The sequence below is a fragment of the Amphimedon queenslandica genome, unplaced genomic scaffold (genome assembly GCF_000090795.2).
Source record: "Amphimedon queenslandica unplaced genomic scaffold, v1.1 AMPQUscaffold_13353, whole genome shotgun sequence".
In the NCBI taxonomy this organism is placed as follows: Eukaryota; Metazoa; Porifera; class Demospongiae; order Haplosclerida; family Niphatidae; genus Amphimedon; species Amphimedon queenslandica.
The window spans coordinates 29,845-55,620 of NW_003546411.1; the positions used below are offsets into that span (position 1 = coordinate 29,845).

General features: G+C 35.3%; 6 protein-coding genes and 1 pseudogene across 8 annotated transcripts; 5 read left to right on the forward strand and 2 right to left on the reverse strand.

Annotated features, from left to right (window-relative positions):
• LOC100638903 (arylsulfatase A pseudogene) overlaps nt 1–856 on the forward strand; it is a 2,682-nt pseudogene extending 1,826 nt beyond the window's left edge.
• Nucleotides 832–4,700, reverse strand: LOC105313103 (WD repeat-containing protein 88-like). 2 transcript variants are annotated; one of them, XM_019997798.1, is made up of 12 exons: nt 4,616–4,700; nt 4,459–4,575; nt 4,320–4,408; nt 4,213–4,276; nt 3,811–3,949; nt 2,408–2,531; nt 2,241–2,354; nt 1,641–1,705; nt 1,507–1,589; nt 1,342–1,413; nt 1,154–1,234; nt 832–1,067 (listed from the first exon to the last, which is right to left on the reverse strand). In XM_019997798.1, the coding sequence occupies exons 1-12, from the start codon at nt 4,667–4,669 to the stop codon at nt 903–905; spliced, it is 1,167 nt and encodes a 388-aa protein (XP_019853357.1). In that variant the 5' UTR covers nt 4,670–4,700; the 3' UTR covers nt 832–902. The 2 variants fall into 2 exon arrangements, with proteins under 2 accessions (XP_019853357.1, XP_011404565.2); XM_011406263.2 differs by having other exon boundaries at nt 1,641–1,708.
• On the forward strand, nt 2,594–3,702 carry LOC105313104 (MIF4G domain-containing protein A-like). Its single transcript, XM_011406265.2, has one exon. The coding sequence runs from the start codon at nt 2,627–2,629 to the stop codon at nt 3,443–3,445; it is 819 nt and encodes a 272-aa protein (XP_011404567.1). The 5' UTR covers nt 2,594–2,626; the 3' UTR covers nt 3,446–3,702.
• A 57-nt stretch (nt 4,701–4,757) lies between the features above and the next one.
• Nucleotides 4,758–5,775, reverse strand: LOC100637510 (enkurin-like). The gene is made up of 3 exons (XM_003387296.3): nt 5,588–5,775; nt 5,150–5,532; nt 4,758–5,048 (listed from the first exon to the last, which is right to left on the reverse strand). Exons 1-3 carry the CDS (start codon nt 5,729–5,731, stop codon nt 4,799–4,801), a joined length of 777 nt encoding a protein of 258 aa, XP_003387344.1. The 5' UTR covers nt 5,732–5,775; the 3' UTR covers nt 4,758–4,798.
• A 931-nt stretch (nt 5,776–6,706) lies between these two features.
• LOC109582818 (uncharacterized) lies at nt 6,707–7,433 on the forward strand. Its single transcript, XM_019997803.1, has 4 exons — nt 6,707–6,808; nt 6,865–6,991; nt 7,054–7,166; nt 7,223–7,433. The coding sequence occupies exons 1-4, from the start codon at nt 6,800–6,802 to the stop codon at nt 7,394–7,396; spliced, it is 423 nt and encodes a 140-aa protein (XP_019853362.1). The 5' UTR covers nt 6,707–6,799; the 3' UTR covers nt 7,397–7,433.
• Nucleotides 7,434–7,599: 166 nt separating this feature from the next.
• LOC100637635 (uncharacterized) lies at nt 7,600–8,944 on the forward strand. Its single transcript, XM_003387297.3, has 4 exons — nt 7,600–8,144; nt 8,194–8,247; nt 8,300–8,422; nt 8,672–8,944. The coding sequence occupies exons 1-4, from the start codon at nt 7,648–7,650 to the stop codon at nt 8,796–8,798; spliced, it is 801 nt and encodes a 266-aa protein (XP_003387345.1). The 5' UTR covers nt 7,600–7,647; the 3' UTR covers nt 8,799–8,944.
• A 1,599-nt stretch (nt 8,945–10,543) lies between these two features.
• LOC105313106 (uncharacterized) lies at nt 10,544–24,333 on the forward strand. 2 transcript variants are annotated; one of them, XM_019997801.1, is made up of 27 exons: nt 10,544–10,629; nt 10,698–10,790; nt 11,222–11,344; nt 11,389–11,514; nt 11,574–11,693; nt 11,744–11,872; nt 11,921–12,295; nt 12,416–13,791; nt 13,841–13,958; nt 14,010–17,567; nt 17,717–17,920; nt 17,973–18,113; nt 18,170–18,328; nt 21,357–21,515; nt 21,562–21,729; nt 21,793–21,951; nt 22,024–22,179; nt 22,257–22,415; nt 22,483–22,650; nt 22,702–22,860; nt 22,985–23,124; nt 23,172–23,298; nt 23,345–23,515; nt 23,572–23,739; nt 23,812–23,872; nt 23,921–24,137; nt 24,187–24,333. In XM_019997801.1, the coding sequence occupies exons 1-27, from the start codon at nt 10,587–10,589 to the stop codon at nt 24,247–24,249; spliced, it is 8,640 nt and encodes a 2,879-aa protein (XP_019853360.1). In that variant the 5' UTR covers nt 10,544–10,586; the 3' UTR covers nt 24,250–24,333. The 2 variants fall into 2 exon arrangements, with proteins under 2 accessions (XP_019853360.1, XP_019853361.1); XM_019997802.1 differs by lacking the exons at nt 11,574–11,693; nt 11,744–11,872; nt 11,921–12,295.
• Nucleotides 24,334–25,776: the final 1,443 nt, after the last annotated feature.

Consider the following 25,776-nt stretch of genomic DNA (forward strand, 5'->3'; position numbering starts at 1 on the left):
TTATGTCGACACTCAAAGATACTCAAGTTGATGATAATACATTTGTCTTCTTTACTTCAGACAATGGTCCAGCACAACACACACCACCAAAAGGAGGAAATGGAGGTCTCCTTCGTTGTGGGAAAGGTTCAACATGGGATGGTGGAATGAGGGAACCAGGGATTGCCTGGTGGCCTGGAAAAATTCGTCAAGGAAGGACAGCAGAATTGGCAGCAACAGTTGACCTCTTTCCTACTATCATGTCCATTACAGGAGCTAAATCTGGACCAGCTTTTATTGATGGGATAGACATGTCTCCAATCCTTTTTGATTCAAAGCCAAGCAATAGAGAGAGCTATGTTTATTTTCCTAGTTCTTATAATCCCAGTACTGGGTATCATGCTATAAGATGGAAGCAGTACAAAGCTCATTACTACACCAGTGGAGGTGTGTGTGACAAAATATATCCAGATATTGTTTGTCGTAGTAATTATTCAAGACATTCACATGACCCACCTCTTCTTTATAATTTACATCAAGATCCAAGTGAGATATACAATCTAGATACGACTCAGTATGCTGATGTCATGGATAAGATTGAAGAGGTTCGTAAGAACTTTGAGTCAACTTTTGAGTACTCACAAAGTGAGATGGGACGTGGTCGTGATGAAAAGTTAATACCATGTGCCAGTCCAAGCTGTAAACCTTTCCCCCACTGCTGCAAGACAAATTCACCGAAGAGTCAGCTATGGTCTTCTTACAGCAGTGCACGAGTTTAACCACACTGCTATAGATGCAGCTGCTGCAGTACAAATTTACATAATAATTGTATGGAATAATTTGAATTAATGTTATTACAGCAAGTATTATAATATTATTACATATTATTACATCACATAAATAAGTACATATACATGTACATGCTATTTCCTAGTGGTTTTATTAGGTCCATCCTCCTCTTTAGTAAACAGTGGTGACATGTGCAGGTCGATAGACTTCTTTGCATTACTTTGAAAACGACAGAAGACACAAAGCTGAGGTGTATTTGTGGGCTCCAACGCAGAAAATATGCAACCGCATTCAGTACACTAAATGAGTACATGTATATAGATAATACAGTTTTCATACATGTAAATAATAATTACATGTGTACTTATCAAGTACATGTACCTACCTTAGCTGTGTTTAGGCCAGAGTTTTGTTTCCTATACAGTTTGTTGGCAGCTTCAGTGTCCCACAGTCTTACCACTCCTTCCTAATTATAATAGGTACAGTAATTAGTTTATGTAATGGTAGGCATTATGAACTCATGCTAATACAGAGAATAAGCATTTCCATACATGTACTAATACAGTACTATACCTTTGAGCATGTAACAACAACTTTATCACATTTGCTTAAGTGTACATCTTGAAGCCAAGTATTTGTACCTTCCTAATATGAAAAAAAAGAATCAAAACATGCCAACAAATGCCTACATGTACATGTCGACATTATATCTCTTTTCCCCCTCTCACATAAACTTACTCTAAGTGCTCCAATTAATTCAAAATTTGTCATATCCCAAAGGATTACGTATTGATCACATCCACAAGTTGCTAACATGGTATCTATATGTAATTATTACAAATCATAATGAACATGTAATTAATTAATCGTACCATCTGAGCTGAAGCAACAGCCACTGACTGAGCCTTCATGTCCATCTAATATTGTTTCTCCATTACTTCTATTAAAAATCAGGAATGAGTTCAATGCAGTAGCATACATCAGTTACATTAATGCAATTCCTATGTTGTATAGAAATTTTGAGCTGATTCCAATCCAGTTTGAATTTTTTATAAATTTTTAAAATTACTCCAAAGTCGGGCTAAAGTCATTTCACAATAGTACAAAGAATTTGGCTAAATTTTGCCAAAAATGACTAGGAGAGAATTCTCAATTTTTATATTTTTTCCTGATGGTACATGATTTTATGCTGTATAACTAGTTTAAATGTGCATCAAGAAATGAGCATTAAAAAATGGCTATAAAAACTCTCAACTTTTATTGCAGGTCAGATAAATACATTAAGCTCGGATTCGAGGATACACGTACAAGTACTTTTAATGGGAAAGGAAACTTTGAGTAGCCACTTTGATAACCTTAATTAGCAAACTCCAAATTAATATCATAATAATCATGATAATTATATACCCGGCAGGTATATCATTATCATGATTATTATGATATCAATCCGCAGTTTCCTAGCCAGTACTTACCTATATGATCCGGAATGTATGTCATACAACCGAACAGATCTGTCCCATGAAGCTGTAGACAAGTAATGATCGTTATTAGAAAAACTGCATGATTTTACAACATTTATATGACCACTATAAAAATAAAATTTGAGATAAAAATAATTTAAAATTTTATTTCAGCCCACGTTAGTTTAAGTAATCTTTTAGCCATCCTGAGGTCCCAGACAAGTGCTGTTCTATCCATTGAGCAAGTGCATAGGCTGTATCCATTGCGTGATATCCTGCAGCAAGTCACTGTGTTCAAATGTCCTACAACCAATAAGCCATTAATAATTGCAAACAATAATTATTACTTTAATTAATTAAATGAGGGTGTGTTTACATGTGACACGCCCATATTAAAAATGGCTACACGTGGAAGAGGGAGAGGGAGAGGAGGCAATAGACTCAAAGTTGGTGAGACACAGCCTTCAGAAAGGAAGCCAAAGCCGGTCAGATCATTGATCGAGCTCTCAGAATACCTGCACACACTTAACGAGTCGAATTTCCCGAATTATGGTCAGATGTTTAGTGACATGACGCTCGAGTTTGCATCAAGTAGCCCAGAGAACATGAACTCAACCGTTGACCTCATCTTTAGCACCACAATAGAGTCACGTGATCATGCAACCCTTGGTGCCAGAGTCTGCCAGAAGATCGTAATGCACGTACCAACCGACACGGAATCCAAAAAAGCCCAACGAACCTCATTTCGTCAAACTCTACTCGGCCGTTTTCAATCCGAGTATTCAAAAAAGGACTCAACTAGAAAATTATCAATAGAATCATGGCTGGCAATTTTCTCTTTTTTGTGCGAGATATTTAATTACGTGCGAGTCAATGACAACCCACTGTCAGTGATAGGGAAAGCTATCCTCTCGACTATGGAGTGGCTCCTTAATCTTGATGATGTCATAGACGATGAGATTGAGTGCGTATGTGATAATCTTAAAAGTATCGGCGCCACATTAGAGGCTGTAAGCGCTGAGAAGACCTCACTCGTTTTCTCTGCTTTGAGGACAAAAATAATTTCTCGGACGACCACCTGTCGCATTCGTTGCATATCACTTGAAGTCGTGGAATATCGTGCTATGGGCTGGCAGGATAAGAAGAATGAATTAGAGTCTTATTATATGGACGCTATTGCTGACGCTGCAGCTGAAGATGAAGATGATTTATCTTGAGAGAGAGAGACTCTCCTAACTCATTACAGGAGCATTTCATTTGATTATGTCAACTCTCTTAATTACATTAGATAAGTATTTTTGTTATAATTATTGTTGTTTGTTTACAATATCTGACTTGAATTTTTTTTATCAACTTTATTTGCTCTCCCTCCCTCCCTCTCTTTCTCTACCCTTACTCCTTGCACCACATTTGAAATGATCTACAATAATTACACGTTTATGCAAATGATGCAATATACTATAGTAAAATATAATGCACTTTGTCAAGGGAATAATATCATTGTATTTAAGTACATGTACATGTAAGCTAATATATTTTGTTAATGTACTACTGCAGATACTGGATGTCATGCTGATTTTACCTTCCTTGTCTTTACTGTCTGCAATAGCACCAGAAGATCTTGAGTCGTAAAGATAGAAGTGATGATCATCACAACCAGTTACTACCAGATTGGAATGCATGGCACAACTTGTCACCAATGATTCATGATAGCCTGACCACTAGAAGTATTGACATAAAAGATACAAAAAATTATGGCATTATCAAACCCCATCAGCTCAAAAAATAGTAAGAAATTTCCATTACCCCATGGGATAGGCTTAAAGCCTTATCTTGCACAGAAACTTTCATGCATGTGTAATATGCATCATTACTATTAGTGCCTGCATGAATTAAGGGGCATGGTACTGATGACCAGGGATAGAACATTTCCCTTGTGTGTATAAGAGAGGCTAAAAGAGCCTGGGGGAGATGATGAACATACTGTCTGTTGTCCTGTCATATAATCCCAGAGTATGGCTGATTTATCCCAGGAGCCTGTTAGTAACCTATCAGTAAATATTAACGAAACATGTGGCATAAAGAACTGACTGATACTGTGTCTCGTTTATATCCATATCTACAATGTAATGGGTATGACCACCAGCCAGGGTGTGAAGACATGCCCCACTTTTTGATTCCTGCATAAATAAAGGTTTTTGAAATGGGGGCCTATGTGTCAAAGACTGACCCAGAATCCAACAGTCTTGTCATCAGAGCATGTAACAATGATGCTGTCATTGTATACCAGTTGACAGCGGTTGACTGGGAGTCCATTGTGTGTCTCAAACTCTACCGGCTCGAGTATCTGTTTGTAAATAAAGAGAGGCTCCTCTTTTTTGTATTACCTGCTGGCCTTTAGATACTGATCTTAGGATAATACGTCTAGTTTTCTGGTCCATGACTTTTTGAAGTGATTCAAGTGACTGCCATTTACCCGCGCTTTAAAAACACGCCCTTTCATTAGACCACGCCTACTTAAATTTGCAGTGCAGTTAATTAAAAATAACTTGTCATGAATAATGTTATCTTCATAGTCTTTTCTCTACATAAATGATTGGATGTTTCTCAATTTGTTCAATGTCCTTTTCAAGTTGTTTCATTTCTCCTTCTATGCGTTCTTTCCTAGCCTTTTTAGCAGGTGTGTCTGTCACAACGCTCAACCCTTGATAGTCATGGTGCAACTTATCCCAATTCTTTTTCAATCCATCCAAAATTGCAGTTCTCTCTTCATCGGAGAGCTGGATCATTTGATCTTTTTCAAAGCTTTCACGTACATACCTATTGAATTAAAACAACAGCAGTTAACTCAAGCTATTATGAACATGCACCAGTATATCCAATGTATAATCTATATACATGTATCATTAAATTGAGTATACCTTTCATATTCAAGCTGTGCCTCTGTCATTTCTTTCTTTCTTGTTTCAAGGTATTCAGGAACTTTCCCGTAAGTTTTCTTGTGAACGTATTGAGGAAGTAGGCCAGATTCTTCAAGCAGGTATGTTGTGCCTCTAGGGGAGTCAGTGTACTTTGGCTTTGGTTTCTTGGGAATGGCTGTTATATTACCAATCGCGTTAGTTTTTATGAAGTCTTTGTTTGACTTTTCAGCTAGCTGAGGTTGCTCCTGTAGAGTTGGAACACGGGGCTTTCTCTCAATATCATATTGTTTCTTTCCAGGAGAAGGCCTCAATGGAGGTCTGGACTCTTTTGTGTGCTTCTTGAGAAATTCACTTGGTTTGTTAACTGCTACAATAGCTGGACCCTAAGATATTTTATACATTACACTTGTTTAGATCAAAGGATTATTTATCACATACCATAGTTTTATTCTGTGCTTTCAAATATTTAGTCTCTAGCTTGACTGTCTCACTAAATTTTGATTTATGACGCCTTCTCATTTCAGCTGGGGGAATAGCTGGCGGTATAAGCTTGTATATACTCTCCTTTGTATCCACCGACATTGTGCCTTCTTAATCTTTTGTTGACCAAATTATGTTACCATAACAACGTAACCACGCCCTTTAATAATTACCTAAACATGACGTCGTTGATACGTGACATGTTGCGCGCATTATTTACGCATAAATTACACTGTCTATAATGTTAGAGTAAAGTGTTATCTGACATCATACTATGATCTGTGAGAGTGTTATTGTTGAGTGTACAAACACAGAAAGGCAATTCATAGTAAAATTAATGTAAAGATTAACTGTCAAGAGTGTGATAGTAGATTTGCTTTCAAAATATAGTGAAGGGAAAAGCCCGCATGAAGTTATCGGCAATTGCATGTGACATAATGTCAATTTCAATTAAACTATGGTGTGGCATGTAAATCTAGAGCGACATACACTGCTACACATTTTATAGTGATACACATTATTACACCATGTACTGTACCTATAAAAATTTTTCTCAAAAACTTTAAAAGAGGAAGGAAAAAAGAAGGATCAGAAACAAAGTAAGGATAAAACAAGAAAGAGAAGAAAATAGAAAAATGAAGAAAAAATTAGGGACGAAATGGATTAGATTTGGTTAGTTGATGATTCTGCCCTCAGAAAGAGCAAGGTCAAAGTCAAAAAATTCTTTAATCAAATCTATTATGATACAGTATGTACTTTAACATTGTTTATGCAGACATGTATATGTGCTTAAACTCAGCAGAAACTTTAAAATGCATGAAAATACTGCACAGCAGGAGCATTTTACAGTGTTTAAGCTGAAATGTTTTCAGTGCACCGAGTACTGACATCAGAAAGATGATGAAAGATTGAAAGTGCAATAGACTAAAACTAGTAGTAAATTAATTTCCCCAAACTCTTCAGATATACGACATGATTTGTAATAGTATAGCTAACACTTCCTTAATAGGAATTATTTCTAACTGACAGACACATCAAATGAGTGGGCTGTTGCCCTTACTATGGCTATATAAACTGAGAAAGTTTGCCTGATTTGAACAGCACAGATTGCTAATCTAACTTGACTATTCTCTAGCTATAACAGAGCCGGATTGAAAACAATCAATCAAAATGGCAAATGTAAGCTCATTCAAGTATCATAGCTAGTCTTGGATACTTCATCCTTTTATATACAGTTAAATGAAGGCCCTCAGTTCAAATCTAAAATAATCATGAATGACACAATACTTGGGCACAGAAATGGTGAATTTGCAAGATTGTATCCCCTTTTGCCAGATCAAGACCAGGATCTACAATCTGAAAGTGAGTTATCATTAAAATATATTATCATCAAAAAAATGATCACATATTATCTATGTTCATAGGGGAATGGATATTGACACAAGCGAGCAACGGTGGTTTTATAATTCATACTTCAACTAGCAATGATGGCTACCACTGGAAGTTTGACAGAGATGATGAAAGAGTGTATCTGGAAGTTAGTATTATTTATAATTGCAAGTAAAAGGCATAATGATTTTTCATATTATGTAGAGCAATGCCGATTATAACAACATGGCAAATTGTGCCTTTCAATTTCAACAGAATCAAATATCTCCCTTGCAATGCACAGATCTCCATGTTTGTCATCTTCAAGAAACATCAAGCTGTGAACTTACCTTAACTGAAAAGAACAATAACTTGACATATTTTCAGATAGCATCTTAATTTTAAAAATAGCTTTTGTTTATTATTTTAAATAAAATGACTGTCCAATATAAATTATGCTGCAGGGGTATGCATTTTGTCTAGGCACTGCTATCACTCATATCAGCAGGTACTATGCTTAGAAACACCATATAATCTATGGAAACACCAATAACAAACAATAGGCCGCTAAAATTGATTGAACATTAATTAATTGATTTGCCGCGTTTGTACGCGTGACCTTCACATCAAGAGCACAGACTAAATCCTCTATGATGGAAACTCTAACTAACGATTACTATGCCTTTTCCAACCCACTTACCATTCCAGGCTGTAAACAACCGGCTAGCTTTTACTTTAGGTTCCACATAGAGAAACCAATCGTTCGCTCACACAGTCCACAGAGAATCAGAAGATGGCTACCCGCCACATTCAGAAAAGTACAACCGCCAAATCCAGATGAAATAACTTTTAACGATGCAATTGAAGAACTTCAGAAGCAAAGACTGTGGACAACATCTGCACAACAAGCTGTCAGGGATGCAACTTGTATAATCACTAGGGAACATACACTTGCCAATGAAACTCTAACTGAAGAACACAAGCCGCTAGAAATTGCTACAATAGTCTGTCAACATGAGACAGATGATAGCAACAGTGAGACTGAAAATGACCCAGAGGAGAATAAAGAGGACGAAGAAAAACAAGAAGAACTAACGTCATCAAATAATGTACAAGATACAGTTAGGGAAGAACAGCCGGCAGTGAGGTTTGTAATAAAGCATTTTAATTCTATTATTTTGTATTATTAACTGCAGTGCTGCTCATGCAATTATCAAGGAGGCTGTAAAACCAACTAAGAAAGAATTATAGTATGCCATATTGATTATTGTTTTTTGATTGATAGATCTGTACATTATATAGCACAAGGCATATTCCAGGCTATGCTGGTCACATACCAAGATACCCTCAGCCTGACAGGAGGCCAATAACAGACATAGATTTCATGGCACAGTCGATCTGTAGCATTTCCCGATACACTTATAGGTATGTGTCACTTTAGAAGTGCTAAGTGTCATTAATTAGTTACACCAATGCACATATTCACACATTGCATGACATTTCATTCATAATGAAAATGATTTATGTAATGCGTACATGAAAATTACTATTTAAATTTAGTTTCTGTGCTACTATCAGTATGCATTTAGTTTTATTATGATAAGAATCTGTTTTAAATTACTCACAATTAGCATTATAGCAATTGAGTTACATTGCTCTCTATTATTATTTTAGGAAATATCCACCTCTGGAATACTGTAACTTTAAACTTCACAGTAGCAAGGCAGGACCACTTACTCAATCAGTCACTCTAACTTATCCACACAATCCATTCAAAAAAATACAAAAATCACTAAGATGAACAATTTAAGAAGACAAAGGGAATAATTATTATTTTTTAGTTTACATTATATGTCAGTACAGTTAGTTCTATGAACATACATGTAGTTATCTATTTATGGTTATTATGGTTATAAAATTCTTCATCTGACCACACTCTATACCAAATCAAGTTATTGATCTAAATAAAAGGAAGGGTTTGACTTGATTTAAATTAGCAGAAGATATGGCTGCACTGGTGGTGGTTATCGTCTTGTTAGGTGTCAGTCAAAGTATTTACAGTCAGCCATGTCCACCTTCCTCAGGTAAAGCAATTGATATAAAGCAACACTGCTGAATTTATAAGAATTATAATTTATTATGCCATGTACATGTAGGAATTTACTTGAGGCATAGAGGGAACTGCTATTCTAATGTGTCATACGTTTGGGATACTAGCATGAGACCAGATCCTCTTGAATGTGCATTACCTGGTGCTACTCTCAATGGTGGACAATGGATTGGTCCTAATGGAGAAGTTCCCTGTCCTGGCAACAATTCAAATCTTTTGTGTACCGTTGGGTCAGGTGCTAGTCTCAGTGTACACATACCTACCAGTAATGTCTTATTTCTTCAGCCGTCCGGTGATGGCTGGTATATGTGTTGTCTACCCACTAGCTGTTCAGATCCTAACACTAACATCATTTTTGTTAATTTATTCAGTAAGAAGAGATTTATAGTCACATAACTAAGATCTATTATAATGGTTGTATTTTGTAGAATTTGGGCAGGTAGAATCATTTTCAGCCAATCTTCCTTCTGATATGACTGTATATCCTCAGGAATTCAAACTGGATTGTATTAAAATTGGGTTCCCTGGTTATTATGATATTAGGATGAACCTTAGCAATACTGCACTTCTTAGCTACACTAGATGTTTTGGTCAATATGATGATGATTGCCCAGGTATTGCGATTGAGGATGATTACCACCCCCATTCCAAAAGATATACTGTTAATATCACATGGGACGGAATGACTATCGGAAGTGGATCAATCAGTCAATCAAGCACTGGAGATCAAGTATATACATGTGAAGTAGCAGTTGCAGAGGGGCAAAGAAGCAGATTTGACTTAGTAAATAGAGCGTATACTTTAACGATAAAAGGTACTCACAGTGACTATTGATCTGTCTATAACAAATTTTAACTACACTATCCAGCACTTCATCTATAGCAATGTTTCTTTTTCTCTGTACTTTAGTTCCAGCAACTGCTCCCTCTTCTCTTACTGTGGTCAGCAAGACAGCTACCACTATCACTGTCAGTTGGACTGCACTTGATTCATCTGATGCTGATGGATATGTAGTCAATGTCACTAGTGACACAGACACTGTGCAGACAGTACAGGTGGAGGGAAGTAGCAATGATGCAATCACACTGAATGGACTGAGTGTACTAACAGCTTATAACATCACAGTCAGAGCCTATCAACAATTACTGGGACCTGCTAGTACAATCAGTGTACAGACCTCACCAGGTATTGCTATTTCAGTATACTTGTAAGATTTATTATATATAACATTTCTAGCTATTATTTCGGTCAATTCAACACTGGTCTCCATTACACAACTCAAAAACACTCAATATCGTATTGATTGTCTCACAACTACTGATATTAATCCTTCAACTGATGTTTACTGGTTAGTGAATGGAGTGATGAAGAATAACTCAATGTATACATCAATTGATGTCCTGACATACAACAACACACTACTGGTACATATATATCCTGATCTACTGGGAGTGTCAGTTAATGTTACCTGTATAGCAATGATTGGAGGAATTAAATATAATCAATCCCTAATAATAGATGGTATGATTTTACTTTATCATTATTTTGCCAATTAATATACTTTAAATTCTTCTTGATTAAATTAATAGTATTTTGTACGCCATCATGTGCTCAAGGTATTTGCATTCTAAGCAATATCTGTGCGTGTGATCCTGGATGGACTGGCTCAAGATGTGAAGCAGGTATCAATCAGTCATACTATTATTCATTTTTTATGATTGGTTATCTATGTACAGGCCCTATTTTAATCTTTGTTAGTTTTATTGTAATACAATGGGTGTATGCTTATTCACTGCAACTTTGATGTTAAACATACAATTTGATAGTGGTGCTATTTTGTTTTGGTAATGTGGTTGCATTGTCTTTTATGTTGTGGTTACTCAAAAAATGAATAAAAGGAAGTACACAAAGCATTATAGTGAGATAAAATATATATTTACAAGAAGTCAGCAAGACAATGATTTGGAATTATATCCACTTCAGTTTAGCCTAAAAAGTGTCTATTATACTGTCAGATTGAACCATACTTGCTGCAGTGTGCTAGCTTAGTTAAAAATACTACCTGGTGCATGGATTTTATGGAATATATCACACGATGATGTTTTTCTTATAGACATTGATGAATGTAGTATGAATATTGATGACTGTTATCATAGCTGCATTAATACTAATGGAAGCTACTATTGTGAATGTATGTCAGGGTTCAGGCTACTTGCTAATGGTACCTATTGTGAAGGTAAGATGCTTATCATACTGGTCGTAATTATGACCTTTAAATAGAAATTGATGAATGCAGTGAGGATCCTAATCTGTGCCCTATTAATAGCAACTGCCTCAACACATATGGAGGCTATAGGTGTGATTGTATCAATGGATATCACAAGAATCAATCAGGATATTGTATAGGTATGATTGACTTCATATGCATGTACATGTACATTATGAAGAGTGACATGTATTTGTAGATACTGATGAATGTGCTACTAATGCTAGTAGTTGCTCTCAATTATGCATTAATACTGAAGGATCCTACGATTGCTCTTGTAATGATGGTTATACAAAACGATTCAAATATTTCTGTTTTGGTAATTATGATTCATTGTATGCAATTATTGAATATGTACTTATAAATCAGATATTGATGAATGTGAGAATACTAGTATCTGTTCTAGTGATCATCAAGTGTGTCGAAATACACTAGGTAGCTATAGATGTTCTTGTAAAGAAGGATTTAAATATGACAGTGATGGCGTGAATTGTGAACGTAAGCTATTGCTCTCATTAATCCTAACCAATGCATATTTTAATATAGCAAAAGCATGCCACGAAGTCATACAACCACCGATCAATGGGAACCTTTATTGTAATGGTAACAGGACTAATAATACTTGTCATTATACTTGTAATAGCGGATATGTATTAAGTGATTTATCCTCACGCACCTGCCAATCAAATGGACGTTGGTCAGGAATACCTCCTTATTGCTCCCCTCTTCCTTGTCCTACATTGATGCCACCCAGTAATGGTTACTTACAGTTACCTTGTGATGGAGTGTATCAATCACAATGTATTATAAGGTGTTTTGATGGATATAAATTAGCTAGTACTAATGATACTACTAGTGCAGTGACTTGTGATTTACTACCAAATAATGAAACTATTTGGAGTAGTACTGAAAAATGTCAAGGTGAGTGTTTTAAAGCAGGATTAAAACAAACGTAACAATTTAGATTTTTACTTCTATAATGGTTCAATGCATGAATAGTTGAAAAAGCACCAATGTTATAGTCTTTTGCTTTAATTTTAGAAAAGGATCCTTGTGAGCCTAATCCCTGTCTTCATCATGGAGTCTGCTCCAGAGTTGATTCTGATGAAGGATTTGAGTGTAATTGTACTGACATTTTTTATGAAGGAAAGACATGTGAAAGAGCATTAGTACTCATTGATCCTATTGAACCTGTGATGATAGGAGATCATAAAAAGATATCTGTTAGATCCAAACCAGATAAAGAAACAACATATAGATTCAGAGATTGTAGTTTTGGGGGTGCAAGAAGAGCTTTTATTTTTACCTGCACCTTCACTCTCAATAAAACTAAAACTATTGAGAATGTGACTGTGGTGGGTTTAAAACCTGGTCCATACATTTTGCAGCTTGAGGGTGTCTCTCCTGTTGATATGCTTTTTGTTTCTGGATCTAATGAATCACTTTATTTTAATAAATCTGACAATATTCAGCCAAGTTGTTGTTCAAGCACTCATGCATCAATATGTGGTGACCAAATACCAGTGCAGTTAAACTCATCTTGCTCATGGGATTCTGATACAACAAGAGGAATAGTTTTCATTATTTATGACAACCTAACAGTTCCTCTTTCACTGGCTGGTGTGAACATATCATCAGAAAACAACATTGCACTACCTTTAGAAGATGATGATGCTATGTGCAGTAATTGTGCTAACAAACTGACAGAACTGGGTTCTGGTAAATGCTATAAGCATATGCCTACTCCTGATGACTTAAGTGAGTTTGTTAAGAGACAGTCACTCACAAATTCTTTTTTGTCATCAATAAAATCAAGTCTATTTCCCAGTTGGTTTAATATTTCAATAACTGATAATCTTAATGCCATTGATAAAGTTAGCAGTACTGACTATCTTGCTAAACTAGTATCACCAGCTAAGCTAATAAATGAGAAAGGTTGTGAATCATTAGTCATAGGGGATAAGAACAAAGGAAGATTTCTTGTATTACAGCATAATGGACCGATAAACCTTACATTGGAGAATGAACAATCTTTTGTACTCAACTCTCGATCACCATCTGATTTTTACTGCATTGCTGTTCATGTTTGTTCAGGTCAAAGGTCACCAGTCTACATTGGACTACCTCCTTCAGCTCAAGATGGCATCAAAAAAATTTCCTTTATTTCAAATTATATCAAGAAGGGATGGACATTTGACTTTAAAAGTGTCTCTTTAAGTAAAACACTTCAGCAATCAGTATTACAAACTAAGCTTTGGAATGGCTACCAGTACATGCAACAACATTCTGGAATCCATTTTCAGTATGATACACTAGTGAACATGAATGTTCAAGGAATGTTTTCTTATGGAATAGCAAATGTTGCATTGACTTTCAGGGGATTAGCTCAATATAAGTATATTACAACAAAAGAAAAAGTATATTTTTATGCTTAAATTGTTTGAAATTTTTATAATGTTTTGTTAGGCTAATGAAGCACTACTTTTTGGAGATTGTACTTTTACAGTGATGTCAAGAGTAAACAATAGCTTAGAAAAATTAGAATTGAAGAAAATTTCAACCAACATCTCTATATATCACAAAGGTATATCAGAAATTTTTTATGTAGATATTAATGTTTTATAAATTTTCATAGAAAACTTATCATCAAGTTCAAGTTGTTCAATGGCTCCAACAAATGGAGCATCATTCAAATTGGCATATACTCCACAACAAGATCAGGCTTTCTATTTGAGTGTACTGGAACTACCTTTCGATACTGCTCAATGTCCAGTTGATGTGTTCCTTAGTTTAAACAGTAATCAGGATATGAATGGGTTGAGTTTCTATTCAGAATGTCTTGATGTATCATTTGGAGCATTATTATTCACTAGTCTAGCTCACAAAATATATATTCCAATGTCTAATGATACTTTATGTATTAAACCAAAAAACTTCACTTCTCTCTTCTCCACAGCAGAGTTTGGTCTTGTCATTCATTCTTCATTGAATGCTAGTCGATTAAGATTGAATGCATTTATTCAGTTATTACCAGGTTATGATGAAACTGCATTGTCATTAGGCTTTTACAAATACAGTAATGAGAAAGTAGGCCTGATACACTCGTTAGAAATGACAATGTTTGATAATACATTTGTGACACAAGCCAGACTAAGAAATCTGGAGCTTAGCTATGGTGATTCAATGATTCACTTATTTAATAAGAAATTTTTCACTGCCAATATTCAAGGCATAGCCAGTACTAGCAGGCAGTGGAAAGATTTGACAGTTAACGTAAATGGCTGGTTTCCAAAAGGTGATGAATATTTTGTTGATACAATGGAAAGGAATGTAATAAAGAAGATAACTACATTAGGAAATGAAGCAAACACAAGAAAAGGAGAAGCTGATAAACAATTACTTGAAGCTATAGCTAGACTAATAAGAGCAGGCGGTCAACTAAATGAAGCTAGATTGGCATTTAGTAATGCCTCGACTCAACTGATTACAGTGGAAGACAATCTTGCAGAATCAAGAGAACGCTTGACGTTAGCTGAATTAAATGTCACAATGGCCAGAAGTGAAATACGAGAAGCAGAAGATGCTATCAATGATGTCTGTGATGTACAGATTTGTCCTTTGGAGTGTCAGAATGCTACAAGAAAACGGACTGTGTACAGAGATGTATACTATGAAGCTGAAGGAGTTTGTGATTCAGTTTGTAATTACACCATTAGTGTTAGAGTAGCACCATACTTTGTATCTGCTAAGGAGTGGGAAATAAGACAATGCTGTAATGATGTGCAATACACTTGTGGAGATGCATATTGTAATTCCATTAGATGCTCAGGTGTCAGGAAACCAGTTAACGTAACTCGTCATGTTTATAACTACAAGGAAGCTGAGAGGCAGGGTCCTTGCAAGGTTCCTTGTATAACTGGTCAATATCATGCAAGAATTGAAGAAACTGAAGAATATATTGATCCATGTGGGGGTAGGGGGCCTAATGCTGCTTGTGTGGCTTCTAATGCTCAATGTAACAGAGAAAGAGAAGCATCATTAAGAGCACTTGAAATAAGGAGGAGTGAACTGGTGGCACCATTAAGAGAAAGGAATAGAGCAAGAGCTGAAGTGGAGTTGCTAGAAATTAGGTCAAGTCAAGCTCAACGCAATGAGCAATTAGCTAACGAGACATTAGTCTCAACACAATCACTCTACAGGTCTATCACTCAATATAAAGAAGCAGTAGAGAAGAGTCATAACATGATATTAGAAGAAATAAAAAATGATCTACAGTTATATAACTTGACACAGGAGTATGGTAATAATGCATTTGTTATTACTAATATAACATTCTCAGTACCAATCAGTGAAAGCAATAATCCTTCAGCTTTCCCAATTGTAATAACCTATGACACTCCTCAAAGAGCCAATCAGCAATTAAATTATGTGTATGATTTTAATACTCAATTCTCATTGCAAGCAGAAACTCTTGCAAATGATATAATTGACTCTCTTTTCGCATCACAGAGGAGGAGAAGGAGAAGGCAAACAGAAGTAAATCAACCAGGACGTGAACAGTTTGAAATTCAATGTGCTCAATTGAAAAGCATTAACAAATTTATTCGATACATGCATACTACACTAGAAGAGGCTGAAATGAGTGGAATGAATATAAGTGAGTCACTGATTGAACTAATAGAGTCATCCAATGTTGCTATTAACACAACTTCAGTCAGTAATAGGACTGGTCTTGGTAATTATACTAATTTTAAAGAACTGTTTGATATAACACTGGAAGAAATAGAACAAAGTAGACGAGAGTTAGGTAATGTGGAAGACGAAGTGTTAAGTTCAGTTAGATCATCATACAAGAGTCTACAGAGTCAAGCACAGTCTGTCTTAGAGTCACTTGAAGCCACACTACTAACCCAATGGAGGTCTGGCTTAGAGATATTACTTCAAGGTAATAGCACTGTAGCTGACAGACCCTGCTCAGGACTGGTTGACTGTATATTAGTATTGAATGGCTCATTGAGCAATTTACTTTCTTTTGCACCATCAGAGACAGCATTTTTATCACAGAGTCTACCAGTAGCTTCACAACTCTTTCTACAGCTAGCAATCAATGAATTAACCAATTTCACTGAAGCTAGGAACAAACTAACTCCTATTAGATCTCTTGTACAGGCTATGGTTGATAATGGCTACTGGTGCTCTACTCTACCACAAGTGATTGTACATCCAGTAGCAGAGACTAGTGTACAAATAAACACTGCTCTAACTCTAACATGCAGAGGTAACTCCAGTCTACCAGTTTCATATCTATGGAGAAAAGATGGAGTAGCAATACCAAACACTAACAGTCACACATTAGTGCTTAATGATATGCAAGTATTCGATGAAGGTAATTATAGTTGTGAGATTACAAATGATGTTGGCACTACCCGTTCAACAAATTCAAGCGTGCAAGTTTTCATTCTTCCTGAGTATTATCAGCTACCATCATCAGTCATAACATACATAGGAGATGAGAATGGAGCTTACTTTACATGCAATGCTACATCAAGACCAGCTCCTGGTTGGAGGTGGTATCACAGATCATCTACTAGAGGACAATGGAGAGAGCTAATAGGAGAAGAAACAAATGAACTCTTAATAAGGAGTCCATCACGGTCTGATGAAGGAGAATACAGGTGTGAAGCTTATAATGATTTTGGTAGCATTTCATCAGATCCTGTCACATTACGCCTTATATCAGTAACAGTAAGAGTGCTAGTATATAATGTAGAAATATTGATGGTGAGACAGAATGATACTGAGCTGAGTGGAAGAGACATTAGTTTACAAGAAGATTTAAAGAATAAGTTTGAAGAAGGGGTTTCATTTGGAGATGTGGTATTATCAGAGGAAATTGGAGTGAGAGATGTTATACCAGATGAAGAAATAGTCATTAGTTTCAAACTAATCAGTCCCAATGTAACTATACCTCAAAATATTCATTTAGAAACTATTGTGAATAACCTCACGGCTTATAGGCTTCAACTAAACAGAGTAAGAAATGATTTGGAAAGGTTTTTGGACAATTCTGAAGATTTTATACTGGAATACGAAGACTCTGAATATCAATACAGACGCAGCTCATTTAGTGTAGACATACCAGAAATACAGTGTCCACCTGGTCAAGAACTTCATTCAAACAGATTCCTATGTTGTAAGCATGTGCATATATTCAATATACTGGTGTGGCCCTGTTGGGCATGCATACATTAATGTATTGATAACAGTATACTGTGTGTGCTCAAGGGTATAGTTATACCTGATCTAATATGCTTGACTCTATTTTTACTCTTATGTCTCTAGCTGATTGTCTTAAAGGACAGGAGCAAGCTGTGATTGTTGAGAGTAGAGTGACTGATAGCAGGACTATTATTGAGAGAGTACCACACTGCTCTCCTTGTCCTTTTAATACTTATCAGGATATGGCTGGAAGCGGACAGTGTAAGCCTTGTCCTGTTAATCATGTTACATTTATAACTGGTGCTATATCTGTTGATCAATGTACAGGTAAAAGAATATATGTGTGGTTGTGTACGTTATAAATTTATGGTATTTTTAGAGCTATGTCCTGTCAATCATAACTCATCAAATGGGCTAATGCCATGTAGACCATGCCCTAGTAATACTTATCAACCTACTCCTGGTCAAATTGAGTGTCTTCCTTGTACATCAGAAAGTGACAGCATTTTATGTTCAAAAAGTTAGTTCGCTAGTACTTGTTTGAAATAATTATTTTGCTTTTTAAAATAATTATAGATCCATGTGAGAAACCTAAAATTATTGGTTCATGTAATGGAGAGTATCTTAGATTTTATTACGATAATTCAATGGAGCAGTGTGAACCGTTTATGTACAGTGGTTGTGATGGAAATGAGAATAACTTCCCTTCACTAAATGAGTGCTCTCAAACTTGTGGTAAGCCATCACTCTTTATGCACAAACCAAATCATAATGATAGCCCATGATTTTTTTTAAAGAATGGCTCCAAAATTACTCCCGATTTTTATTACATTTGCTATGTAAAAAGTTTGAACTCATTTCAAATGAATTTTTTAGATTATGGGTATTTTTATAATGGCAATTTTTGAATAGCCCATGCTTTTTTCCAAAAAAGTGGCTAATCACCCTACATTTATTGATGTTCTTATGCTAGGTACAAAGTTTGAGGTGATTTCAACTGAAATTTTCTGAGTTATGAGCAATTTTTTTAATATGGCAATTTATAAAAATTACCTTGTACTATGTTATAGCCTTTGCTTTTTTAATGATTCAGAAACCACCCCCAATTTTTTAGATATGGCTAGTTATAGGAGGGTTTGTATATACTAAAAATTATAAATAACCGGTTACCACTTGTTAAACGGGTATGTACATTAGTGGTGCAGAACCAATGACATGGCTTGCCCTGTGCTTTGTTTGCGTTTGTTTGGCTGTCTCATGCTGGCATTTACCTGCATCATCTACATGTGGCTATCTAGGTTACCTGTAATTAGCTTTGGTTATCTCAAGTTATCAATGTTAACTGTGGTTATCTATGGTTAACTGTGGTTATCTATGGTTTGCTGTGGTTAACTGTGGTTATCTATGCATGGTATCGTAGTTAAAGAAAATAAAAATGAAGAACAAGGTGTTTCATAGCTGCTAGTACTATTGCTATGTTCTTTCTGGCTCTTTAACAAATTCAACAACTAATTCTGACTAAGCAATTCAAGCCTCAAAAACTGAACAATAGACTGAGCATAATTTGGTACCATCAATGTCTCCTAGCTTGAACAGGAACCAAATCAAACTTATTTAATAAAAAGAGAAACCAATTCCATGTTACCACTTCTACAAGTAAAATATAAGAGACCTTTGGAGCTGTTTGCTAAAATATTCTTATGACATTTGAGATCAGCTTAAAAGCACAAGGGCATCAATGTGTATCAGAAAATGTAATAAAAAATTTGGGGTAATTTTGAGGCCATTTTTTGGAAAAAACCATGGGCTATAGCCTTGGGTATTTTTCAGATTTTTGACATTTTCTTAAAATTGTTGTAACTTAAAAATAAAAGTCAGAATCAGCTCAAATTTTCTACATAGCATAAGAACATCAATATTTATCAAAAAATGTAATAAAAATTTGGGGTAATTTTGGAGCCGTTTTTTGGAAAAAAACCATAGGCTATATAACCATGGGCTATAGCCTTGGGTATTTTTCAAAATTTTGGCATTTAAAAAAAATGGCTATAACTTGAAAAATTGAAGTCGAAGTCAGCTCAAACTTTCTGCACAGCATAAGGACATCAATATGTGTCAGAAAATGTAATAAAAATTTGGGGTGATTATGGAGCCATTTTTTGGGAAAAACCATGGGCTATAGCCTTGGGTATTTTTCAAATTTTTGGCATTTTTTTAAAACGACCATAACTTTAAAAATTGAAGTCGGAATCAGCTCAAACTTTCTACACAGCATAAGGACATCAATCTGTATCAGAAAATTTAATAAAAATTTGGAGTGATTTTTTGGCCATTTTTTGGAAAAAACCATGGACTATATATAGCCTTAGGTATTTTTTGGAATTTTGCCGTTTTCTTAAAATGGCCGTAACTTGAAAAATTAAGATCGGAATCACCTCAAAATTTCTACACAGCGTAAGGACATCAATATGTATCAGAAAATGTAATAAAAATTTGGAGAATTTTTGAGGCCATTTTTTGGAAAAACCATGGGCTATAGCTTTGGGTATTTTTCAAATTTTTGGCACTTTCTTAAAATGGCCGTAACTTAAAAAATTAAAGTCGGAATCAGCTCAAACTTTCTACACAGCATAAGGACATAAATGTGTATCAGAAAATTTAATAAAAATTTGGAGTAATTTTGGAACCATTTTTTGGAAAAAACCATGGGCTATAGCCTTGGGTATTTTTCAGATTTTTGACATTTTCTTAAATTGGTTGTAACTTAAAAAATAAAAGTCAGAATCAGCTCAAATTTTCTACATAGCATAAGAACGTCAATATGTATCAAAAAATGTAATAAAAATTTGGGGTAATTTTGAGGCTATTTTTTGGAAAAAAACCATTATTGTAAAAAAAGATGGGCTATAGCCTTGGGTATTTTTAGATTTTTGACATTTTCTTAAAATGGCCGTAACTTTAAAAATAAAAATCAGAATCAGCTCAAATTTTCTACATAGCATAAGGACATCAATATGCATCATAAAATGTAATAAAAATTTTGGGTGATTTTGGAACCATTAAAAAAAAAACATGGGCTATAGATCTAGTACAGGGTATTTTAGAATTTTGGCAAATTGTTTTAAAATGGTCATAACCAGAAAAAAATTAGTTTAAATCAGCTCAAACTTTTTACACAGCATATAATGAAATATGTGTTAGAAAAATGTAATCAAAAATTAGGTTGATTCTTGAGCTATTTTTCAAAAAAAAACTATGGATATTTTTCAAAAAATTGGCTTATACTGTAAAACTCATTATTGATGTCGGAATTGGTTCAAACTTTCTACATAGCATAAGGACATTAATGTGCATCAGAAAGTGTAATGAAAAAGTCTTTAGAACCATGTTCAACATAAGTAATGCAACCTGGGTCATATGAATGTAAAAATTAACAGAGAACCTGGCTTTTACCAAGTAGAGAAAGCTCTTTGCAATGATCAGCTGCTCTAATGTAAACTATTTTAAAGGATAGAACACAAATAACCATGATAACCATGATAACCAGTTATCTGACAGTACATCTTCTAAATGATCCCCCTATAACTGGCCACATATTTTTATTCCAATTTCTGACGCATATTGATGTTCTTTGCTAGATTGTATAAGTTTAAGCATGGAGCGTTTGAAAAATTATTGACTATTATGTTTTTGTAGCAGTAATTAACATTGACCTCACATCTAATATACTTCTGCTTTAATAGTATATATATACTTATTATAGGATGCCCACAGAATGAGTCCAGTCTATTGGATTGTACCAATGATCCTTGTCAGTCTAATACATGTCCATCTGCTCCTACTGCTCAGTGTTTTCCTGATTATTGTGGCAATTGTACTAGCAGATACTATTACAATGATCAAGAAGTGACTGAGACATGCTGTAAGTTGTTAGTATTAACAGTAGTCTTATTTTAACTTGTCTATAGCTTGTAGCAATGGTTTAAAACCTGTTCTATGTGCACCATCTTGTCTGTCAACTTGTCATATTCCAGAGCCAATATGTCCGGTATCTACCTGTGTACCAGGCTGTGGTTGTACTAATGATACCATATATGATGAGGTTAAAGAGGAATGTGTCCTACCATCATCTTGTGGTGAGTGTTTTGTTAACATAAATATTGCTCTATTTTTATAATATTGACATTCCTAATCCACAGATACTTGTAGTCTTCCTCCTCTTAGTGGCCCATGTCGTGGTGCGTTCCCTCGTTGGTTTTATAACTCTTCTTCTGGTAGTTGCGAGCTATTCTTATATGGTGGTTGCAGTGGTAATGCTAACCGGTTCATCACTCTACAGCAGTGCATCCAATCATGTGGTATGCTATAATGACTAGCACAGTGCAATCTGACTATTATATTTACTATTTTATTTCTTTATTTTGTTGCAGGCTGTGGAACAGGTAACACTGCTTTGAATTGCAGTGGTGATCTTTGTGAGAGAGCTTCTTGTGAGGCTCATGATAACTCAGTTTGTGAAGTTGACTCTTGTTCAAACTGCACTGTTAAGCATTACGTGGGAGTAGAAGAAGTCACTGATCAATGTGGTATATACAGAGTACAAACTATTTTTATTATAATTAATTATACAAATGTCAATGTACATGTATTTCTCTTGTTGTAGATGTGTGTTCTCTTCCTCCTGATGGGGGCTCTTGTAATGCTAGTATTAGTAGATGGCATTTCAATGCTGATAGTCGTCAGTGTGAATTGCTAAAATATGGAGGCTGTGAAGGTAACAAAAACAACTTTAACACATTAAGAAGCTGTCTTCAAACATGTGGTGAGGAACAAGAATTATAATAGTCTGTTTCTACTTTATTTAATTATATATTGTGTTAATTGTATAGGTAGTCAGACCTGTGAGGTTGGAGTGAGTACTGTTGATTGCTATACTGATCCTTGTCGCACTACTCATTGTCCTAATTTTGACAATGCTCTCTGTATACCTAATCATTGTGGAGAGTGCTCTGCTCATTATTATAACAGCACAGGGCATGATATAACAATGATGTGCGGTAAGTCATTATTAATGATGTCTAGTTTTTATCTTCTAGTGATTGCTTTAGGTGATTGTCCATCTGACAAGGCACCAGTGAAGTGTCTCATCAATCCATGTGATCATAGCACATGCCCTAACCTACCACCAACTGAATGTGTGCTGAATGTCTGTGGGGAATGCAAGGCACAGTATTACTGGAACAATGTTGATGTCACTGAATTCTGCAGTAAGGGAAACACTACGATATACATGTATTTTGTAATATATAAATTGATAAGATTTGCAATAAAGATAGTTTAGAATGGCACAAGTATGTATATATAATGCAATTGTGCCTGTATACTTTATAGTGACATGTCCATCTGGTGGTCAGATATTTAAGGAATGTGGTGCCTCATGTCAACGTACTTGTGATGATGTTCGTTACCAGAGACCTTTTGTTTGCAGTAGACACTACTGTGTGCCTGGCTGTGCATGCCCTGCTGGACAGGTATTGTGATTTGATTTGTATAATCTTAATATGTATATGGACTGTAGGTATTGGATGAGTCGATCAATAGGTGTGTGTATCCAGAGCAGTGTCCCTGTCAAGGAACGTGTGACCCAGTTCCTAATAATTGTACAGTACTCACTTATGATAATTGTAACTGTCCATTATGTAGAGGTGAAGAGGAATCAATGTGTCTAATTCATAATTTCATATGGTGTAGATTGTCCTATTGTTGGTCAGGAGTATAATGATGTAAAGGCTAGTTGTCCAAAGACTTGCTCTAATCCTCACCTTTTGTGTGCTGGTGAAGGACAGCCTGGCTGCTCCTGCCCTCTGGGTCAAGTGATTGATGAAATGAACAATCATTGTGTACAACTTAAAGACTGTCCTAGTAAGGAATTGAATGAGAGAGGACAAAAGGAAGAAGTTACATGCTTTTATTTATAGAACCAGATCCGTGTACATTAGCACCAGAGAGAGGTCCCTGTACTGCTAGTATTTCAAGATACCATTACAATGGCACTAGTCAGACATGTCAGCAGTTTTCATACGGTGGTTGCTTCCCTAATGAAAATAATTTTTTGACTCAGCATGACTGTGAAGACAAGTGTAGTGGTGAGCACATTGAACTAATTAATTTTAATGCCAATGGTCAATTTTTACAGTACTTTTTATATTAATAAATAGATTGTTATCCAGTATGTACTCCAGAATATTGTGCAATAAAAAGAGGAGGAACATGTTCTGTGTAAGAGATACAATCACATATGACTGCCAGTCACATATTCTTTTTCAGACCCTCATCTCCTCCTGGCAGTACTCAAGGGTGTCCAGGAGGATGTGCTATATCCAATTGTGGTGCTTGTTATTATTCATATAATGATCTACCATTCCCTCCATTACCTGGTTCTTGTCCTAGTGTGTGTCCACTGGTCAATGGTCAAGTGGATGAGTCCTGCATGGCAAGATGGGGGCGCTGTGTCCAGAGATCATATTATGCTATTTATCAAACAGTAAATATTATTTACAATAATGTTGTATGCATTATTTTCCTTGTTAAAGGTTTCTGAGCGTGAGAGGTTTAAGAGTAATTTCCGCTGCTGGTCTCATCAATGCACAAACTAATGCAACTCTATGACTTCTGTACATGCACACTGACTGCTGAATTTTTTAGGTAAAATTATTCTTTAAAATTTTTGCTATTTGTAACACTACATCAAAAAGTTCAGGCAATCATATTAAGCTAATAAAATAAATACCTCAAAAAATCATTTCAGTTACCCTTTAAAAACAAAAAATAAGTCAAGTTTGCTTAGAACTTTTGTACTTACAGAACTTGCTATTGCTGTATCATTGCTTTATTACTACCAATAGTAGATCAAGTATCATTAGAAACAGAATAAAATGGAAAACCAACAAAAGGGACCGTTCTTGTACTGTATCTTATGATAAACATGTGTCACATCTTCACAAAATAAATACATTCACACAAAAGCATACTATATAAGAAAAAGGTATTTTCATATTAATAAAACTCTCTGCAATCACTTATACATCATTATAAAGGAAGACCTATCATAACTTTAAACTACACAGCAGCAAGGCAGGACAACTTACCCAATCAGTGACACTATAACTTATCCACACAATCCATTCAAAAAAATACAAAAGTCACTAAGTACAAAATCATCACACAGCAAATAAAGTAAAGAAAGTCACTATTAAACACATAAAATAAATTTAGTTACTGAGACAAGACAAAAATATTAAACAATCATTATCCACTATATTTAATTGTTATTCTACTGCAGCTTGTCACTGTCCATGTACTCAAGCAAAGGCTCACGAAACTGATTATTATTACTTTGAGTTTCACGTTCCTCAACTTCTGGTGTGCAGTTTATTAGCATTTCAACACCAGCCCGTTTCTTCTTACAAGATACAAGCCAGCAACGAAATGTCTTGAGCACATGATATAAGAATATTGCGAGTATTGTTGAACAAATTGAGATTAGTGAAACAAAAAGTATGTACTCAGAATAAAGGCCTCCATATATCTTATACATGTTAATACAAACCAGGGCCAATACATTTAGCATGCACCATAAGTCTAGAATGTTGATCCAGGTTTCCTTAAAAGGTTTCAAATATGCTTGGAAGATGGTAAATATAACGAGAAGTATGACTTGTAATAGATACTGATAAAAAGTGAATTCTCCTGTCATGCTGGCTGTTGAAATGGCTATAAAAACCAGCAGAACAAGTCGGAGTCCAAACCAGTATCGATAGCTATCCTTGTAAGGCCCATATATGGTATCAAAAAATGGACGAAACTTGTTAACGTATGAAAACCTTAAACATGTCCATCCAAACAAGGCTAGACCAACGTATGGTACAATTACAATGCTGGTAAAGAGAGATGCAGTGATTAGCAAAGGTATGTGTACACCAGTTCCATAATGTATTGAACCATTATATAGCCACACTGTGTAAGGATTAGCTGATTCTGTATACACACGAGCAAACAGAAATGCATCAATGGATGAAACTAGAATCTTTGCTAGAGAAAGATGTATCAAAGTCATTAGAACTTGTACTGATGAGCCCATCAGGAGATTAGCAACTTTAGTGGAGTACTGAGCCAAGAATATT

Excerpts from the sequence above, each read along its gene's own strand:
- LOC105313104 (XM_011406265.2), top strand. The coding sequence starts at position 2,627 with ATGGCTACACGTGGAAGAGGGAGAGGGAGAGGAGGCAATAGACTCAAA.
- LOC105313103 (XM_011406263.2), bottom strand. The coding sequence starts at position 4,669 with ATGGACCAGAAAACTAGACGTATTATCCTAAGATCAGTATCTAAAGGC. Across the intron at positions 2,355-2,407 it reads AAAAGATTACTTAAACTAAC|TGGTCATATAAATGTTGTAA; the intron begins GTGGGCTGAAAT and ends TTATTTTTATAG. Across the intron at positions 1,235-1,341 it reads TTGTTGTTACATGCTCAAAG|GAAGGAGTGGTAAGACTGTG; the intron begins GTATAGTACTGT and ends TATTATAATTAG.
- LOC100637510 (XM_003387296.3), bottom strand. The coding sequence starts at position 5,731 with ATGTCGGTGGATACAAAGGAGAGTATATACAAGCTTATACCGCCAGCT. Across the intron at positions 5,533-5,587 it reads AAGCACAGAATAAAACTATG|GGTCCAGCTATTGTAGCAGT; the intron begins GTATGTGATAAA and ends AAAATATCTTAG. Across the intron at positions 5,049-5,149 it reads GCACAGCTTGAATATGAAAG|GTATGTACGTGAAAGCTTTG; the intron begins GTATACTCAATT and ends TTAATTCAATAG.
- LOC109582818 (XM_019997803.1), top strand. Across the intron at positions 6,992-7,053 it reads CCAGGATCTACAATCTGAAA|GGGAATGGATATTGACACAA; the intron begins GTGAGTTATCAT and ends CTATGTTCATAG. Across the intron at positions 7,167-7,222 it reads ATGAAAGAGTGTATCTGGAA|AGCAATGCCGATTATAACAA; the intron begins GTTAGTATTATT and ends CATATTATGTAG.
- LOC100637635 (XM_003387297.3), top strand. The coding sequence starts at position 7,648 with ATGATGGAAACTCTAACTAACGATTACTATGCCTTTTCCAACCCACTT. Across the intron at positions 8,145-8,193 it reads GAAGAACAGCCGGCAGTGAG|TGCTGCTCATGCAATTATCA; the intron begins GTTTGTAATAAA and ends TATTAACTGCAG. Across the intron at positions 8,248-8,299 it reads CCAACTAAGAAAGAATTATA|CACAAGGCATATTCCAGGCT; the intron begins GTATGCCATATT and ends TACATTATATAG.
- LOC105313106 (XM_019997801.1), top strand. The coding sequence starts at position 10,587 with ATGATTGGAGGAATTAAATATAATCAATCCCTAATAATAGATG. Across the intron at positions 11,694-11,743 it reads ATTCAAATATTTCTGTTTTG|ATATTGATGAATGTGAGAAT; the intron begins GTAATTATGATT and ends CTTATAAATCAG. Across the intron at positions 22,651-22,701 it reads TGATATAACAATGATGTGCG|GTGATTGTCCATCTGACAAG; the intron begins GTAAGTCATTAT and ends TGATTGCTTTAG.